General features: G+C 33.3%; 3 protein-coding genes across 3 annotated transcripts; 2 read left to right on the top strand and 1 right to left on the bottom strand.

Annotated features, from left to right (window-relative positions):
• Positions 1-5855: 5855 nt before the first annotated feature.
• Positions 5856-9251, top strand: EPC1 (Nucleotide-diphospho-sugar transferases superfamily protein). The gene is made up of 5 exons (XM_022301227.2): positions 5856-6353; positions 6909-7314; positions 8174-8337; positions 8425-8495; positions 8827-9251. The coding sequence occupies exons 1-5, from the start codon at positions 6160-6162 to the stop codon at positions 8985-8987; spliced, it is 996 nt and encodes a 331-aa protein (XP_022156919.1). The 5' UTR covers positions 5856-6159; the 3' UTR covers positions 8988-9251.
• Positions 9252-9637: 386 nt separating this feature from the next.
• Positions 9638-11896, bottom strand: LOC111023743 (Ribosomal protein L10 family protein). Its single transcript, XM_022301219.2, has 5 exons — positions 11431-11896; positions 11216-11284; positions 10571-10669; positions 10105-10497; positions 9638-9983 (listed from the first exon to the last, which is right to left on the bottom strand). Exons 1-5 carry the CDS (start codon positions 11686-11688, stop codon positions 9840-9842), a joined length of 963 nt encoding a protein of 320 aa, XP_022156911.1. The 5' UTR covers positions 11689-11896; the 3' UTR covers positions 9638-9839.
• A 2216-nt stretch (positions 11897-14112) lies between these two features.
• On the top strand, positions 14113-17821 carry SYP31 (syntaxin of plants 31). Its single transcript, XM_022301237.2, has 6 exons — positions 14113-14416; positions 15117-15367; positions 15469-15608; positions 15728-15766; positions 17040-17237; positions 17447-17821. The coding sequence occupies exons 1-6, from the start codon at positions 14191-14193 to the stop codon at positions 17601-17603; spliced, it is 1011 nt and encodes a 336-aa protein (XP_022156929.1). The 5' UTR covers positions 14113-14190; the 3' UTR covers positions 17604-17821.
• Positions 17822-18989: the final 1168 nt, after the last annotated feature.

The following is an 18989-nucleotide window of genomic DNA, read 5'->3' as shown; positions in this document are numbered from 1 at the left end:
GTCACCCTTTTTATAAATGTATTGAGTCAACTAATTTATAATTATAGATTATTATTCTACCCAAGCGAACATAATTTAGCGGTAATTGACATATATTTCCAATCAAGAAGTTGTGAGTTCAATCCCCAACCCCTACATGTTGTACTAAAAGAAAATTATAGATTATTATTCTTTTAAAAATATTACATGAGGATATAAAGGTGATGATTCGAGCTTATGCTCTTTCCTTTTAGAAGAGCTAGAGATATCTTAACGAACAACGAATTATTTTTAGTATAAGGTAAATTTGAATCTTAACATACTAGAAAAAAATAGTTCCTTAGATATATTTTCACAATGCTAATATTATCGAATCATATATATATGGAGAGAGTAAAAACTTAGAACATATTATAAGGTAAGTATTTATTGTCATAGGTTTAAATTTCAACCACACATAAATTAAAAATATTTAATAGATTAATCAATTGAATTTGATTCTTGAATTAGGATTTTCTAAGTGAAGTTTTTGATGGAGAAGCGAGAATTTTCTTTATCCACGAAAGCAACTAAATTCTTAATATTCATGAAATTTCAAATTTTTTTTTATACGATTTCATACTTGACATGTCAGAAGATCTTTGAATATGACAGCTGATGCTCTAGTTAAAGTTGTACACCAATATCTTTCTAATTGTGGTTTATACTTTAATTTTTTCTTCAATGGATAGAGAATGAATAGAGAAGATTGTTGAGAGAGATAGACTTTTTAATGCGACCCACCTAACCTTTTCAAGTTAAATTTCACTCTTTTTTCCCCTAAAAAAAGTTGAACAATCTTAAAATGAGATAAAATCATGCATATGTAATTTATATCTAAAATTTCGTGGGATGTAATTTATTTATTGTCTATACATTACAACTAAAATTTAAAAAATTGAAAAAAAGGACTATGATTTGTAGGACTAAAAAGAATTTAGGCAATATGTTTGTATGTTTGTATTTTAATATAAGTGTCGCATTCAGTTACAGTTGGATATTGAATATTTTAGGAGTATATGTGATGCTAATAAAATTAATTTAAAAATACAAGACTTTACTTAAAAGAAAAGAAAATTGTTGTCAAAACCAGCATAACTCAACAGTAATTGATATATATCTCAAACCAATAAGTTGAGAGTTCGATATTCCACCCCACATGTTGTACTCAAAAGGAGAAAAAAAAAGGAAAAAAAAAATAATAAAAAAAAAGAAAGAAAGAAGGCTTTGGAAGACTTGCTAATAAATACTATAGTTTAGAGATGGGCGGTACCTCTTATCGGTTTGGTGACTTGATGTCATTTTCATTATTAAAAAAGAAAAGCGAAAAAGAAAAACTAATGATAATTCTTCATATTAATACATTTTTAGAACTTTTTGAAATAAAGTTTGAAATACTATTTTGATTTGACGTTTCCTCCTCTATTTTTAGTTTTGGTTCATATTTATTTTTGTATTTTGATCACTATGTCTAGATATAATAAGGACTAATAAGTGATAACCGAGAGCTCTTTCTTGATTCTATAAATAGTGTATGATTGTTCGTAGTTGGCAGAACAATTTTTCTGGTTCATTCTATTAACGAAGGATACTCTAGCATGCTAATTAGCTATGATCCTGAACCTTGAAAGCATCAATTTCGGTCTTTGTACCAAAATGATCATTTTGGTCTTTATTTGTAAAATTTTAACACCAATTCTATACATAATGAAATTTTTAAATATAAATTTATTGTTATATTTCAAGAAGATTATTGAGTATTAGTGTAAAATGTTGCGCTGAAATTGTTATTGAAAAAAATTAAATAAAAATAAAACGAAAATTGAAACAAAATTAAAAGAAAGAAAAAAGATCAAAATAAAATTTTCAAAAATAGAAAACACAAATAAATCTAAATCGAAAATAGAGGACCAAAATAATATTTAAATCCAGTGGAAAAAGAATGTTTTGGTTTGTTCATGGGCAAATTTGTATTTCATTTTAAGGTCCAATAGAGAGCCCACTCAAACAAGTCTAAGTTGTGTCCATATAGTGAAATTTGGGCCAATTTAAGCCATCGAAATTGGGTATTGGGTTAGTCGCAAATATGAGTTCTGACAGTTACACAAATATTTAGAGACAACGTGGGAGGGCTGTTTTTTAAACTTAATTTCATCTAAAGTTTTCGAATTTTACACTTTTAGATTTATTTCGGTAGGATTTTTTTATAATACCAATTTTAATCTTATTTATTACATTTAATTTTATTATAATTATTATTATTTTTTTTTTGAAAATTTAAAAGATTTGAATCTCTAAATTGTAATCATATTCCTCCAATTATCGTGGGTTCCATGCAAAATTTCTACACTAATTGCTTGATTCACTCTTTTAAAAAAGATTTATTCCCATGATTTACCATTATTATTAATGAAAAAAATATCCAATTTCATCTCTCTTCGTGTGTAAATTTCCACCGGTTGTTAGAAGCCACCGCCGGACGCATTTCAAATTTGATTCAACAGGTTCCTCCTCATTCGAACACTTTTCCCCCCATATATCTCTACACACAAAAAGGAAAACGCACAAATTTGTTATGATACTTTGTATGCTAAGATCAAACTCACAAGATATATTCCCATAAAATCCTATATATACAACTATTGGATACTACTTGGGTATGGAATGAACATTAGGATATATTGGAATATATACAAAAAAAAAAGTACAAGAAAAGGGTTTAACAGTAAAAAAAAAAAATAACAAACAAGTTTTTCAACATTAGGATATATTAGGATATATTGGAATGCAAACTTTTCGATCGGGATAAACGGAGATGAATTGCTCCAGCGACGGAGAAGAAGACACGAACCGTCACTATTTTCGAATTTGGGGAATTTGGGGATATTTTTGAAGGTTTTCGAATTTGATGGATTTGGGGATATTTTTGGATGTTTTGGTATTTTTAAAGTATTATTAAGCAAATATCATGAGATTCAAAATATAACTTTCCCATTAATTAATTCTGGAATTTAAAAATCAATTAATATTAATGTGTATATATAGAATGATAGTTTTGTAATTTAAGTGATGAGTACCATCTTAAATAAGTTTATTTCATGACAAAAGTGTAAATTTCATACATTCTATCATTTTATGTAATTAAGATCTTTAAATAGTCCATCAATGTACTTCCCAAATATTTATATTTAATATTATTCCACGATATGATGTAGATTTGATGTTATAGTTTTAATAATATATCAATCAACGTTAATTATTGGTTGCCTAATATTTAAGTCAATGTAATTGTGCTAAAAAAATTTGATCATAATTTAAGTCAATGTAAAAGGTCATATTCTCAGAATTCAATGAGAAAGAAAGCAGTTACAAATTTGATAGTATTTTATAACTCATAGAGGTACTAGTTCTATTGTTTCAGGGAAAAAAAAAAAAAAAGAGAAAAAAAATATTAGTTCTAGGATTTTTTCTTTTTATTACATACTTATTCCAAATATATATCAACCTCCAAACTATTTCCAAGAATAATGCTTGGAAAATTATAGGTGGTCTCTCGAACTATGCACATCTACAGAAATTATATTACTCTACCACTCTGGTATAGTGGTTGTATGTTTGTTTTATAATCTGGTATAATGGTTGTATGTCTGTTTTATAATGTATATGTCTGGGGCTCAACTTTCCATTCTATCAATTTTTCTTTTCTTTTTTTTTTATTTGATAAAATGTTATATTAAAATTATTTTCTCTTTTAAATAAATTTAAATATTATTAAAAAAATATAATTAGGTGTTTTTAATTAAGTATTTCTACTAGATACTATAATTACTACATTAATATAATTCATTTTATTTACTTTAATAATAAAATTAAATATATCTTTTATTCTAAAATATTTCTTAAGTAATATATTTTTAGTAGTATTTTTTTTTTTCAGAATTCGCACTTGTTTCTTTTTTTTTTTTAACGAAATTAGCACTTGTTTTAATAATATTTTTAGTCATAATTATTTTATTTTTTATAATTAGTAGTTGTTTTATTATATAAAATAAAATTCTAATAAGTAACATTTATTTAAATTTTGTTCAAAAGAGAAATAATTGCAATATAATTTATTTCATTTTTTTTAAATACGAGTAGGTGCTAATTACCATGCTACAAAAAACATAGTTATTTTATTTTAGAATAGAATATAAATTTTAATAGGTAATATTTATTTAAATTTGTATTAAAAACATTTATTTAAATTTGTTTGAGAAAATAATTTCAATACAGGACAGCATACAACCACTATACTAGAGTGGTAATAATTTTTGCATATGTACGACATGTCAGAATAAAAAAAAACAGACATGGATACTAGCAAGGTGCCATGCAACTCAAAAATTGTGATGTTGCGATCTATAATTTTTCAAGTATTATTCTTTGAAATAGTTTGAGAGTTGATATATATTTAGAATAAGTTTGTAATAAACCACTATTAAAAAAAATCCTTGGTTCTATGGTGGATCCAAATGACAATCTCAAATGTGGTTGGATTTTTGACAAATAGTTTCAAATATATTTATTTACATTCTATTTATACAATAATTAAATAAATACAATTTTGAGATTCCCAACCATTTCTTTTTTACTTAAAAGGAAACCCATTAATATTTTTATTTTGAGTATACAGTAATATTATACCAAGATTAGAGATAGAAACTCAAACATTCAAACAAATTATGCAAAATCAAACTGGATGATGCAAGTTGGATGGGGTTTCCGATGAATGTGAAACAGATCGATAATCTTGAACCTTATTCCTATATGATCCGATCAATTCGATTAGGCACTCGTCATCTATTTTCATTATTCAACTCTTTGACAACACGAAAAAATCATTGTTCAACTCTTTGACAACATGAAAAAAAAACTCTGCCCTCTCTCTCTATCTATCCAAGGGATGGAAGGGGAACAAGCACATTTAGAGAACGCAGTAGAACGGAGAGTTATATGCTGCGCATTGGATTATACTCGGGTTCATAAAAATCAATTAAAAATTTACTAAAATATTTTGAACATAAATGCAAAGTACTACTATAAAGAGAATATTTATAATCCATGATAATTTATTTGGGGTGCCTACCTATTTTCTATTGATTTTAATATTTTTCTAGAGAGATTTGTATGTATCACAAATTTATGTGGTAAAAATTTAAATGATTACAAAAATAAAAAATTTGTCAAAAAACACATTTCATTCTTGTTTAGTCCATGTAATTTAAAATTATTACAAATTAATTTATACGATTAAATATTAGATTAAATTTAACATAATTTTGACCGCCGCTAATAATGGATTCCGAGATAATTTATACGATTAAATATTAGATTAAATTTAACATAATTTTGACCGCCGCTAATAATGGATTCCGAGATGGTTCAACTTAGGTGGGTTTAGGAGTTAGAAAAAGGAGTATATGTATTCTCATAGAAAAAAGAAATTGAAAAAAGTGTGTTTTTTTTTTTAAGAATAAACTTCCAGGTAAACTTAAGCTTGTTGCTATGTTATTCATGTAGCATTCAGATCGAATGACTCTATGAAATTACGTCGATATTATGCTTAACATTATTTATTTATTTTTGAACAAAATGCCTAACATTATTTATAATACAAATCCTGCGTTTTTTTAAATAGATTTTCCCAAAAAACCGTAATAAAAAGAAAATAAATTATATAATTTTCATGAACACACGAAAAAAAATAGTGGGATGAACCAAAAATGGTAAAAGGAGGTCTTAATTACCATAAATATTGTGTAATATTTCCTTATGAGTAACGAATTTTACCCTAAATAACGCCATCGTCCGGTAGCGATTATGGAGATAATCCAATGTCCAAAAACTCCACTTATTCTGATTATTTTTTCCTTCCGCCATGGAATTTCTCGTGAAGATCGATCCAACCCCAAATCTGATCTCATTGTGATTTCATTCACTAATGCCTCATCGCAATCAAATTCCGTAACCGCCATTGATCAAAATCGTCGTCGTTCGTTCTGAATTACATTGAATCAGTAAAATTGATCGAGCGGCGGACGGTTGCCGGTATGATCAGTCGGAGATGAGTTGTCTGTGAGAGTTTGGCAGCTGGCCGGAATGAGAGGGAGCTCTTCGAGGCGGCCGGAGACGCAGCGGCTCCGGCAATGGACGGCGCTCGGATCGATGAAGATCAAGATTATTCTGCTGTTTTGCTGCATCGGATTCGCCGTCGTCGTCTTCGCCGCCCGCGCCCCCAATCTCGTCGTCTGGACCGCCGGCCGCCTTATGGTGGAACCCTTCTCTCTGCCGCGGTACGAACCGTCATCTTCCTCTTTCCCTCCATTACCAATTTTTCATTTTCTTTGCTCATGTATCTTATGAAAATTGGGCATGATTTCTTGATCTTCACGTGTTTGTTTTAGATAGGAGTTTATTAGAAAACAAAATCTCGATACTCGTGAAGAAAATGAGAAATTATTTAATTCGATTGGCAAAAAGTGACCGACAATTTTATGGAATAAAATTGCTATATAATATTCAATAGAAGAAATTTCTCTTCAAATTCCTTCTTCATTCTAAACGTATAATTTTTTTTTGTCTCTTTATCCAATAAGTTTGGTATTAGAATATATTTTCGATAAAGAAGTCTCTATTGCTGTAGCTATATATATTATCCGAACACATATTTGAATTCTCTCTTTCTTTTAAAATTATAGTTTAATTCCTTTAGTTACCTCCAACAAATTTAGTATCATAAAAAAAAAATTGTGATCAAACTCGACAAAGATATTATTGTAATTACTATTGACTAGAAAAATGAGAGTGATTGCTAAGTATCTTAAATTTCTATCAACTTTGAAATGTAGGAAACGTTATGCGATTCTAATCAACACATGGAAAAGATACGATCTCTTGAAGCAGTCCATTTTTCACTACTCAACATGTTTGGGAGTTGAGTCAATACATATAGTATGGAGCGAACCAGAGCCTCCATCAGAATCTCTAGTAACTTTCCTGCGACAGAGGGCGAAGGAGAATTCCCGACGACACGGGCGAGAACTAGAAGACGAGTTGAGATTTGAAATCAACGAAGAAGATAGCTTGAACAATAGGTTTAAGGAAATAAAGGGTTTGAAGACAGAGGCCATATTTTCAGTAGATGATGATGTTATATTTCCTTGTTCTACGGTGGAGTTTGCTTTTAGTGTTTGGCAAAGCGCGCCTGAGACCATGGTTGGGTTTGTTCCTCGCATGCATTGGCCCGATCACTCGGTATGTTGTTTCTACTTTCATTTGTGTGCTTGTTCTTCATCTTCTTTAGGTGCAACTTTCTTGTTCTCTTATTGTTTAATTATTACTCCTTTTAAACATTTTTCTTTAGTTTTAGCATTATTCGACTTGTTACAAGATTTCGATACTCGATTGGAAATATGGTGTCAAAAACTCTATTTTCTCAACACCATATACATTTTGTTTAGTATATCAAATAGGGGGCAGGGAGATTTAAACTTCCGGTTTCAAAAGGAATAGATGTCATTTAGCTATGTTTATGTTGTCATATACTTAATCATACGTAATCTATAATTAAACAACACAGAAGTCTATACGCCTGAAATATACTCTAGTCGTTGTTGTTAGGTTTTTCTAGACGTTTATAAATGTCCTATATATGTTACTGCTTTTGACAATACCATATTTGAACACACAAATTTTTTTCATATGTTTTTGTCATTATTGTTACACACACCAACCAATACAAATTCTTGTTGGCATTCTAATGTGGTGTATTTCCAATGGTCTATTTCTACTATATTTATTAGATAAGTGGGTCTCACTAAATTTTTGAGTCATCAAGAATACACTTCATTAGGCGTCGTAAATATCTTGTTACTTTAATATTATTCACAAAAATTTTAGATTATTCTATATCTAAATACTTCTAAATTGTCTGAACATTCATAAAAATCTTAGACCATCATTCTACGCACGCAGGTTATCATGTTAACAAAACTCAAGGGCTATTTCTTTATGAAAACCTAATACCTAAATCAAGTACATAAGATGTCAACACAATTTAAATTGAATTGAAAGTTGAAATGTTTGGTTAATGTGTTGTTCATTGGTACTGCAGGAGGGAGAAATGGGAAGATTTAGGTATGGGGGATGGTGGTCAGTGTGGTGGAGTGGCACATACAGTATGGTGCTATCAAAGGCTGCATTTTTTCACTCCAAATATTTGGCTATTTACTCTAACAACATGCCTGCTTCCATCAGAGACTATGTTTCCAAAAACAGGTCCCTTTTTCTTTCCTTTTCTCCAATTCTTTTCTTTGGATTTCCTCTGTCAAATTTTCATCTTGGGATTGTGAATTCTTTTTGCAGGAACTGTGAAGACATTGCAATGTCTTTTCTTGTGGCCAATGTAAGTGGTACTCCCCCTATATGGGTCAAAGGTATGAAATCATCCCATTCTAGTTTTTGAATTGGTTTTGTCCAATTTTAGTAAGTCGTGGTTGCTAGTTGATTGATAATGACATCTTCTAAAATGAGTTTTGGAGATATCACGAATAAAGATGAATAGAAACGTTATATCAATTTTACGTCATCGATTGTACTAATATTTTTTTCCTGTAAGGGTGTCGATTTTACTGTTAGAAATGATTATGTCATTCAGCTTCTTTCTTAATCAAGTCTTCTAACTGCTTCTTAGTGGATTTAAACATTAGAAGTTCTTTTATCATTGAAATTTATTGGGGTTATTTTTTTCTCTCTTTGAAATTGCAGGCAAGATATTTGAAATAGGGTCGAGTGGAATTAGTAGCTTAGGAGGTCACAATGAAAGAAGAAGCGAATGTGTCAATAGATTTGTTGAAGAGTATGGTGGAATGCCATTGCTACCTTCAACTGTGAAGGCTGTTGATAGTCGCTACACTTGGTTTTGGTAGAATGGATTGAGTCTCTGCCATGAAAAATTATTGAAAGTGATCATCATAACGACAAAACATAGTTGTCATATTTATAAGTTAGATATTCCAGCCCCATCAAAATGGATATAAGGATTGCCATACCGTGACAGCAATGTCGAAGAATTTCTCTACTATCAGAGGATTTTGAAGGTTACCCACCTTTTTGTCTGAGTTCAGTTTAGTTAAGTCCTTGTCCCCTCAAATATATGATGATTTGAACAAACATTCAGTTTTAGTTGAACATTTTGTAGAAATTATAGCTTTTCTATTGTAGAAGAAAACATCTGATTGCCTAATTGATGATTGATGGTGATCTTACGCCCACATCAAAGTCCAATATCTAAGATTATTAGTTATAAGCTCACCGAAATGTTCAAATCAATGTCCTAATCCTTGCCAACAAGCTGTACCGTGAGGCATTCCCCTCAAATATAATTGTGTTAAATTCCTTACCTTAGAATGCATAATAATGTGATGTAATAAAGAGGATTAAAAGAGATTAGTTTAAACAATTATTTCCTGTGATCTGCTTGTAGGTCTGGATATTTAGTGTTTATATTGAAATGAAAGCCTTAAGAATTGGTGAATTGAGATTGATCTTGAGAATATATGATAGGGAGGATAACCAATTGGAACAAAAACATCACAATATTTCATAAAAATAAATCAAACACAGTATTTGTTGGAAACCTAAAGACCAAGTTTGACTACAACATCAAGCTTAATGTATAACTTCTAAAAACATAATGGAAACTTCAATTTGAGTGTCAAGGGAGAATGCAAACGCAAAAGTTCCTGATCTCTAAACAACTGTGTAACTCAAAATACTGTTTAATCGAACAAGCTGAAACCCAAGTCATCATCAGACTCCTCTGCTGGCTCTTCCTTCTTCTCTTCCACCGCTGCAGCAGCTGCAGGGGCAGAGCCAGTATCAGCAGCAGATACCGCCACAGCCACGGCAAACTTGCTAGGATCCTGTTGTAACAAGCAGAAGAGTAATTGATTATTAGTCGATCACAGCAAGACAGCTGAAACTCACTAGAATCCTGTAACATTTGATACAAGGGCTAGCCAAAAAAGTCGATCAACAATATACCTCGAGGTACTCCTTAACTTTCTCAGCCTGAGGGAACGAGTAGTCGGTGGCAACTGCAACAGCGAGAAGATTTTTGTATGCATTGATGAGCATGTGTGGTGCAGCAGCCAATGTTGGGAATGAAATGGCCAATGCCAAGGATGTAACCATGGAAACACCCAAAGCAAACTTCTCGAGGAGATCATCCTCAGTCATGTCAAGCACCTCAGGGCTAAAGACTGACCCATTGTCATAAACAGTTTGAACAACTAGACCGTAAGAGAATGGCCTAATTCCTAGCTTGGCAAGGAGAGCTGCCTCGGAAGATCCAACCTTCTCACCCTTCTTAATGAGCTCCACAGGAGTGATAATTTCAACAGTACCCTTGTTAATCTTGGTTGGAATGTTAAGAACCTGAAAGGAGAAGAATTTAAAATCTCAGATTCTGTTCATGAAAAAGGGTTACTTTGTATTCAAATCTACGAACCTGGAAGAAAGAGGTCTGAGATGGGTCAAGCCCTGTGTTGCCTGGTGGGACGATGACATCAATTGGGGCAACCAAACCAACACGAGCAGGGGCTCCGACCTGCACAATTCATTTGGAAATAATAGGTTTCAATGATATATCACCAATCCCGCTAAGAATAGAATTTTCATTTCTAATTCGTCTAAAGTTGAATCTAAAATTTATATGCAACTAAACCAGCAAAAATGCTTTTCCTAAAACAATTTCTATAACTTCTGCTGCATCGATAATCTAATAATTCGTGAAAACAGAGCAGCACGGCTGTTTATTTCAAAGCAACTCCCAATATCCAGTATCTACTGAAAATTTAAGATGGCCTCAAGTAAAGCAAACGCTCTTAATAAATTAGACTAAAAGATTTAGACAACAGTAACATACAAGTTTGATGGTAATTCATCACCAACAGGAGGACGACAAGGGAAACTTTCAAAGTGCAAATACTCATTTCAAATTAACAGCAGGTAATCGTTTATTGTTAAACAAAATGAGGCTAAAATTCTCAAAATTGATGTGGCCTTAGCAATGAATTACTATCCTTGTGAACAAGCAAGTTAAATAGTATACGAAGTAAACTTCAAAGAGGATGTGATAGAGCATAATACACACCTTGTATTTAGCCACCTCTTCACTGACTTCCTTCAAATCACCCTTGGTGAAGATCAAACCAACATTGCCCTGATACAGTCAAGACGCGAAATCACTAAGTCAAGAGCTCAACTTCTTAAGCCAATTTGCAGGCAGAACTTAAGTACAAGAAACATGTATTCAAACAAGAAGACAAAAACAGAGAAGCATTATACAAGACACAGAACTTGACTTACAACAAGAAGGGGAAGAAGATTGAGATAAGCCTTGTTTCCAGTCTTCTCAGAGTGCATCCTCACAGAGCGCTTCATCATGGTGTTCTTTCCCATGAGCACCACAGAGTCACCACGGAGACCCTTCCTAATGTTCTGGAGCTGGTTAGATCCGACATTGTCAGCGGCCACAATCAAGACCTGGCTGTACTCGTCGAGGAGCTGGCAGAGCTTGGAGTCGTAAGCGACCTTCTTCTCAGCCTTGGTGGGTTTGACCGCCATTGAAATGGGTTTCTGAAGAAAAATGTAAAGTACAAGAAAGGAAAAAGGGTTAAGAGCAAAACCGAGGGCCAAGACGAAGCTGAGGGCTCGGTCAAGGCGGACAGCGAGGGTATGCCGTCTCTTTAACCTCTGTGTAATGCTATGGAGGTTTTTTAGGGTTTTGGACAACTCCTGGGGAGCTTAATATGCTGGTGGAAGATGAAATTTGCCGCTGTGGAGCATTATATATGGAAGCTGGAGATTAGGGCTCCGTTTTAACCTAGATCCGACGGTTGATGTTCATTGTTGGTTGGCCTTTTATGATTTTGGATCTCAAACGCTTATGGGCTTCTTGATTTTGTACAACGAAGATAACAAAGATAGCCCACTGTAAAGCTATCTTCTATTTATACCTATCTCTGATCAAAATCATGAGTTCGAATTTTTATTCCTACATGTTTGTACTAAAAAAAATTCCATTAAAATAGAAAACTCAAAAGTCCACCCTTCTATCAACTATTTTTTTTTCCTCTCTTCTCTTTGGATCTTGGAGTAGTCACCAAATTTCAGTCCCTTTAGAGGATCAGTCTCCAAGTAGATTGGGTTTGCATCAAAACCCTTACAAACTGCAAACATCTCAAGGTAAGTAACCTATCTTTCTTCTCTAATCACTTCACAACCCCCTTCAAAATTTCTCCTTTATCGTTTATCGTTTCTGAGTATCTGACACAACCCACCAGATTCCTTTTCTGCATTCCAGGGAGCATTGGTATTGAGCTTCCACGATTTAGGCGGGGAGGGTTCCATCAAACATTTGAAGAATTTTCCTCTCTGCAGATTTGGTACGCTTCTTCCAAAGACTTTTGATTGAAAAAAATATTAATCTTATGTTGGATGTTTGCAGTGCTTGAAATTTCTCTTTCAAAAATCGCTCGGTTCCTAGCCTCCCAAATCTGCCATGCTGTGATCAAAATCTGGCGTCTCTCCTCACTGTTTGACCTCGTAACAGCCCACTCCCAGTAATCCAATTTGCTTCAGGATTCAAACATTTTTTCCATATATCTTTCATTACCTTGCACTCTCAAATCACGTGCATTATTGATTTCTCACAGTGCCTGCAAAAAACACAAAATTAAGTCAGTAGTAATTCCATTTGAGAGGAGATTTGTCTTGGTGGGGAGGATGTTCTGGTAGCTTTTCCAACAGCAAATCTTCACCTTTGGTTGTGTCGATATATTCTAGAATGCTCTCCACCACTTTCTTTGTTCTTTGTGTGTCAGTTGAAGAAGTAGAGCTTAAATTTGTCTTGTCTAACTTAAGACCTAAATGGTGAGCACTCTTGACAGAAAATAAAGCCCTTTTATCTAAATTATTTAAGGTAGGTATGCGTTAGTCACTAAACAATTAAGTTGACATGTTTAAGTATTTATACTATAGTCAAGTTGAAAAATCTAAATTATTCATAATATTCTTTTAAACAAAAATTGTTACGTGTGCTCTATTTTTAAAACATTTGTTTTGTATTGGTATAGGTATGAGATTTTTTTTTTCACAAATAATATTGTTGGGACGGGTGAGATTGGTTCTTAGTGTTATAATTTGTCTTTCTCAGTACAAAAAAAATATAAGATACGAGATTTTCAACCTCCAACCTCACAGAAAATATGAAATAGGAAGTTTAGAGTGGGTGGCGTTTTATTACCCATTTATGATATTTAATTTTTCTATAATTAATATAAATTGATGGCTTGTACACATAATATGTAAATATGAGCCAAGTTTAATTTTTTAAGATATATCTTCAACTAAAATATTGTAGGCTCGACTAATATATCTTAAATAAAAATGTCAGGCATAATTTAAATCCAATGATTCTAAATATCTGTCAACACGTCGACATTTCCATCGATATATCCATACTTTTATGGGTTTGACATTGACATTGAGGTAAATCGACATTTCCATCATAGTACAAGAAAATCGACAAAATATGAAAAATATCAACAAAATGTCACTAATATATACATAATATTAATTATTTTTAACTAATTTAGAAATAGGAAAATGTTTATTCGTTAATTTAAATATTTTTACGATTTTTTAATTTTTCTAACTTTTTTATATAAATATCCATCGACATCGATATTTTATCGATATTTCCATGAAATTGAGAACTCGACATTTCTATTCACATTGACATTTAAAAGCTTAAATTCAATAAAGAAAACACCACTTATTACACAATAATAATACTACTACTAATAATAAATGTAATAAAAATAACATTTTTAAAATTAAAATTAAAATTGTTAGGCCCAAGCCCATTAAGATTGCCCAAGTAAGATAGGCCTAACAACGTGCAACAGAACGACGGTTCGGCCCAAGCCCATTAAGTTCGTTCGTCGTCGTCGTTGGCCAGCGGAGGTCCAATTCATTGCCGATGAAGGTGACAGGTACGTCTAAACCAACGAACGAACGTTCATCAATCAATAAAATGCCTTAATTTTTCAGAAGCACCGACAAATGGGTTCCGTATATCGTGATCGGACGACGGAGTTCCGGTCACTGTCGGAGACGCTGAAGAAGGCCGGAGGAGTCACAGCCGCCGTCAGTCCAGCTAAAAATGACCCGTCGGCGTCCGTACCGTCCGGATCACCGGCCGCTACACGATCGGAATTCAGCAGGAAGGCCTCGCGTATCGGATTGGGAATCCAAGAAACCTCTCAGAAGATCGTGAGGCTTGCTCAGTGTATGCATTTTGTTGCCCTAATCGAAGCTATGATTTTATTTTACCCCTTTTCATTGCGTTTATCTTTTTTTCAGCTCTGTTTGGTTCCTGGAAAATGTATTAATTGGTTCGAATTTGGGTGGTTTTCTTGGTTGAATTTTCATATTGTGGCCATTGGGATGTTATGAATCTTATTTTCCATTCTTGATCCTCCATGAGTAGTAGAATATTGTTGGTAAGTTCGGTAATTTGAGATCCTGCAGCTAAGTGCGAACATTTAAACCGACTACTTTGTACTTATCTAACTATTGTTTGCACCGAATTTCATTTCTGTTTTGGGAGCAAGATGCTGCAAATGAAAGTTAATTACATGAAACACTTAGATACGTGAAGTTAACTTTAAGCATTAGTTGAAACTTGATTTAAAAATCATAAGCACAAAGCTCTAAATCAGCAAATGTTGGACCTGTTTTTACAATAGGATTCCTTATCTCCTTATACCTTAGTAATGTAACACTTTGATTTCTATCAAAAGAAAGGAAAACACACACACACACACAAAGTAATCTAATGGACATCACCTTGAAACAAATATACTGATTTTCACATATGTTTTGCCTCTTTCCCCTTTCTCTTATTTGGTTCTATACTAGTTGAGATCATGTGTTACGTGTTAGGATGTACTAATAAGGGCCCTTTTTAATCCTTCTCGAATCTGCAGTGGCAAAAAGATCATCAATGTTTGATGATCCCATTAGGGAAATACAGGAATTGACCGCTTTGATTAAGAATGATATTACATCATTGAATGTAGCTATCACAGATTTGCAAACCATCCAAAAGGTGGAAACATCAGATGGAAATTATTCCCAGGATAGAGTGGTTCATTCAACAGCAGTATGTGATGACCTGAAGAGCAAACTTATGGGAGCTACAAAACAGCTTCAAGATGTGTTAACCGCAAGAACAGAGGTCTGTTTGAAACAAATCAATAAAACATGTCCTGCGCATGCTCAAGCTCAACTTTAGCTTCCTAAATATTTTAACTTATAGTTATAGTTTTTCTATAACAGAATATCAAGGCCAACGAGAGTCGGAGGCAAATATTTTCTGCAAATGCAAACAGAGAAATTCCTTTTCAAAATCAAGCCAAAATTGTAACTCAACCACCACCTTGGTCTAGTAATACATCTGAAAATGCCCAATCATCCATGTGAGTAAAGTGAATGTTGCCTCTAACTTAACACCCTTAGTATCTCACCCCATTTCAAAGGCCAGACAGGATAGTTTCTTTCTAATAAGTTATTTACTAATATTTTGTCTTCTATCCAGGTTGTTGTCAAATGGGGCTCAAGTTGGGGGTCAATTGAGGTTTGTTTTTTTCTTCTTGTTTTTCTAGAGCTGGAAAGTTATGTAATTCTGAGAGCAAAAAATAGTGCTTTTGATGCATTTGGTTGTTGATCGAGTCAGATCTTTTATCTATTTGTTTGTGCTCATACTTGGTTGAAATTAGTATTTCAAAGTCATATATCTATGCTGTTGATCTTTTTATCCATACACTTGATGCATCTTAATGAGTTGAGGAAGTTGTGTGATTACTTTTTTGATCGATGTAATGCATGCCAATGATTTTATTATGTTGTTGTATCCAAATATGCTTGTTATTGTAACTTATATGCCAATCATAACACGTGATAGAACCTCGATTCTATTATTGATATTCATAGAAGAAATTACAAGGGTCAAGGGCGAATTCAAGAGCTCCCTATTCTCTCCAAACTATTTCTTTCCAAAATATGCCTAAAGGTTTCTTTTACCTCACTCTCACCCAATATATACAATAACTCCTAATAGTACCAAACTACCATATTTGCCCAAAGGCTAAAGATGCTCGAGTAACAGTTATTTTGGAAATCATGCTTTTCATTTTGATAGGAGTACATGCTTTTAGGGGCAGTACACTCTTCATTCTTCATTCGAAACTAATGAATGTTGGGTCGGGGATTCTGCCTTGTTATCAAAAAGAGAATTGGGTAATTCGAATAGGGGTGGACCTGACCGCTGAGCCCATGTGGTTGGGAACAGGAGGTTCGTAGACAAGGCTCGTTTTGTACTTGACTTACGAGCTCATGTAGTACTCATCTCTATCGCTAAAGGGGCTGAAGAAATGATAGTAGCTCGTTGTTTTATAGGCTTGATTATATTAAGTTGGAAGAAGAGGAATAAAAAATGGTAGTTTCCCTATAATAAAGCACCAGAATGTTCCTTGTACCCAATCTAACTAACAAGTGCCCCACACCTCTAACAGAATTCTCATGGCCCACTTACATCAGCTTATCTCCCCCCGTCCCCTCCTTTAAGGATAAACTTTCTAATTGGGGGCCTATCAACATGACAGCAAAGTGGCTGTTTATTACGCTGTTGTTGTTGTCATTTTCACTGTTAATGTATTTTACTTTTTTGAAATTTGTTTATCCTGATTGTTATTTGCTTGCTGGACCTTTTTTCTTCTTTTTTTCCCTCCTTTTTGAAGATTGGATCTGGTTTCTTAAGTTCATTTTTATAGTTGAAATAGTACAGCAGATGCAGTGCAGTGGATTAATGTGCTTACCATAACTACTTGTATTGTGCCTTGTTAAGTCAGACGAAGGTTAGCTGTGGAGAACACTCCATCCCAGCAAATGGAGATGTCAATGTTACAGCAGGTGGTTCCTAGGCAGGAAAATTATTCACAAAGTCGTTCAGTTGCTCTCCATAATGTGGAATCCACCATTTCAGAACTCAGCGGAATTTTTACACATCTAGCCACCATGGTTGCACATCAAGGAGAACTTGCTATCAGGTATTATCTCTTTGCTTAGCTGTTTCTTGTGAAGAAAACAAAAGACGAACATTTTTCTGTCTGCTTGGTTATCCGAGTACCAACATCTTTTACTTGACATTCACATCATTAATTACTTTCCGTATCTATGCTATCCTTCACTTTGTGTTTGTGAAGCCTAATTGAAATTTCTACCTCTGAATTAAATTTGATAATTGGTTCATCGTCAGGATCGATGACAACATGGACGAATCATTGGCAAATGTAGAAGGCGCTCGAAGTGCGCTTTTAAGGCATCTTAACCAGATATCATCAAACAGATGGCTTCTTATCAAAATATTTGCCATTTTAATACTTTTCTTGATGGTCTTCATTTTCTTGGCATAAGCGTCAGCTTCAAAACCCAACTATTTTTGTTTACGGTGCTCCCCTCTGCTGTAGATTCAAGGATTTCCTTTTCTTATGGGGTTCTTTCAAGTCTTACCGAATATACGAACACATCAACTTGTTTATATTTTTTAACAGAAAAAAGCATGTACACTGTATTGTGGGAATTTGGATTCGACATGGTATATCAAATTACTTGATTAGGATTAAAAGTTCAATCTCTTCTGCCCTGTTTTGGATTTGCATTTGCACATATCAGAATTTAAATTCATCAAAGTTGAACTCATGTAGCTCCACTATGTTAAAACATAGTTGGATTCTCTGAAGTGTATGCCTATTCTAAAAGCAATGGTAGCTCTGCTTAAATGCTAAACTGTGGGAGCATAAAAGTAGTTTTCAATAACTAGATATTACATACATATCCTCAAGTTTTCCAATCCAAAAGATATTGTAGGGCAAGATGTTGTTCTTAACCTTGCTTTTGAACAAGTGAAAGTTATGTCTTGCTCCAGGTGGGAATAATATTTCTTCTTCGCATATCCATGAAGTTTTGAGAAATCCATAAATCTTAGATATCATTCAAACCACACTCTACAATCCATATGGCTGGAGTCCATTGAATGAGAAGGGTTGGGAAAAGCTTGAACCCGATTCCTAGAGTGGATATATGTGAAATTCTTGATTTGTGTTATGAAGTTCAATCTTTACCTCAGATAGAAAGATAAATTATATAGCTAGACGAATCCATAAACCAAAATAGATGAACTTGCTCCATCTAGGAGTAAATATTCTTCACAGCCCTTAATAGGCCGAACATTGTTTTTGGTTTTTCTAGATAATAGGTAGGTGTATAAGTCGAAATATTCTGGAGCTACAAAGATCGTCATTTTAAGTAAGGCTTTGGTAGCAAAAGAAGATTAGAAACCATAATTGGAGGCAAGAGCCTTCTTTTTTTGTGTTTGTAATGATGCATCTTGAATGGATAACTATTTTGTAGTACAAGTTTGAACAAAAATGTCTTTTATCTCTTGAATTTCCTGAGAGGATCCAAATAATTCGTGGGTACCTTGGAGAAAGATCCAATCTTATCCTTACATTCTAATCTTGTATTATTTGTTGTACGATGAGGCACTACACCTCACTTTGAAGCCTTTTGAGACTATATAGCACCATGGATTTCCTTGGAAGTAGCTAAAAGCAAAGTGATCTTTGCTTAAAGCCTCCTCTTTCTCTATAAGCTTAGACATTGTATAAATCTTTCTTGCTTTTTGTTTATTTTGTTTGTCCTCTGGACACTAGTCTAAAAAAGTGAGCATATTTACCAAACACACACGTTAAAAATGAAATGAAAAATCAAAAGTAGGAAATGGAAAATGAGAAACAATC

The sequence above is a fragment of the Momordica charantia genome (genome assembly GCF_013281855.1).
Source record: "Momordica charantia cultivar OHB3-1 chromosome 9 unlocalized genomic scaffold, Mcharantia_2.0 BLBB01000009.1, whole genome shotgun sequence".
Lineage (NCBI taxonomy): Eukaryota > Viridiplantae > Streptophyta > Magnoliopsida > Cucurbitales > Cucurbitaceae > Momordica > Momordica charantia.
The sequence above is the reverse complement of the archived record's forward strand: the minus strand, read 5'-3'. Positions and strand labels throughout refer to the sequence as shown.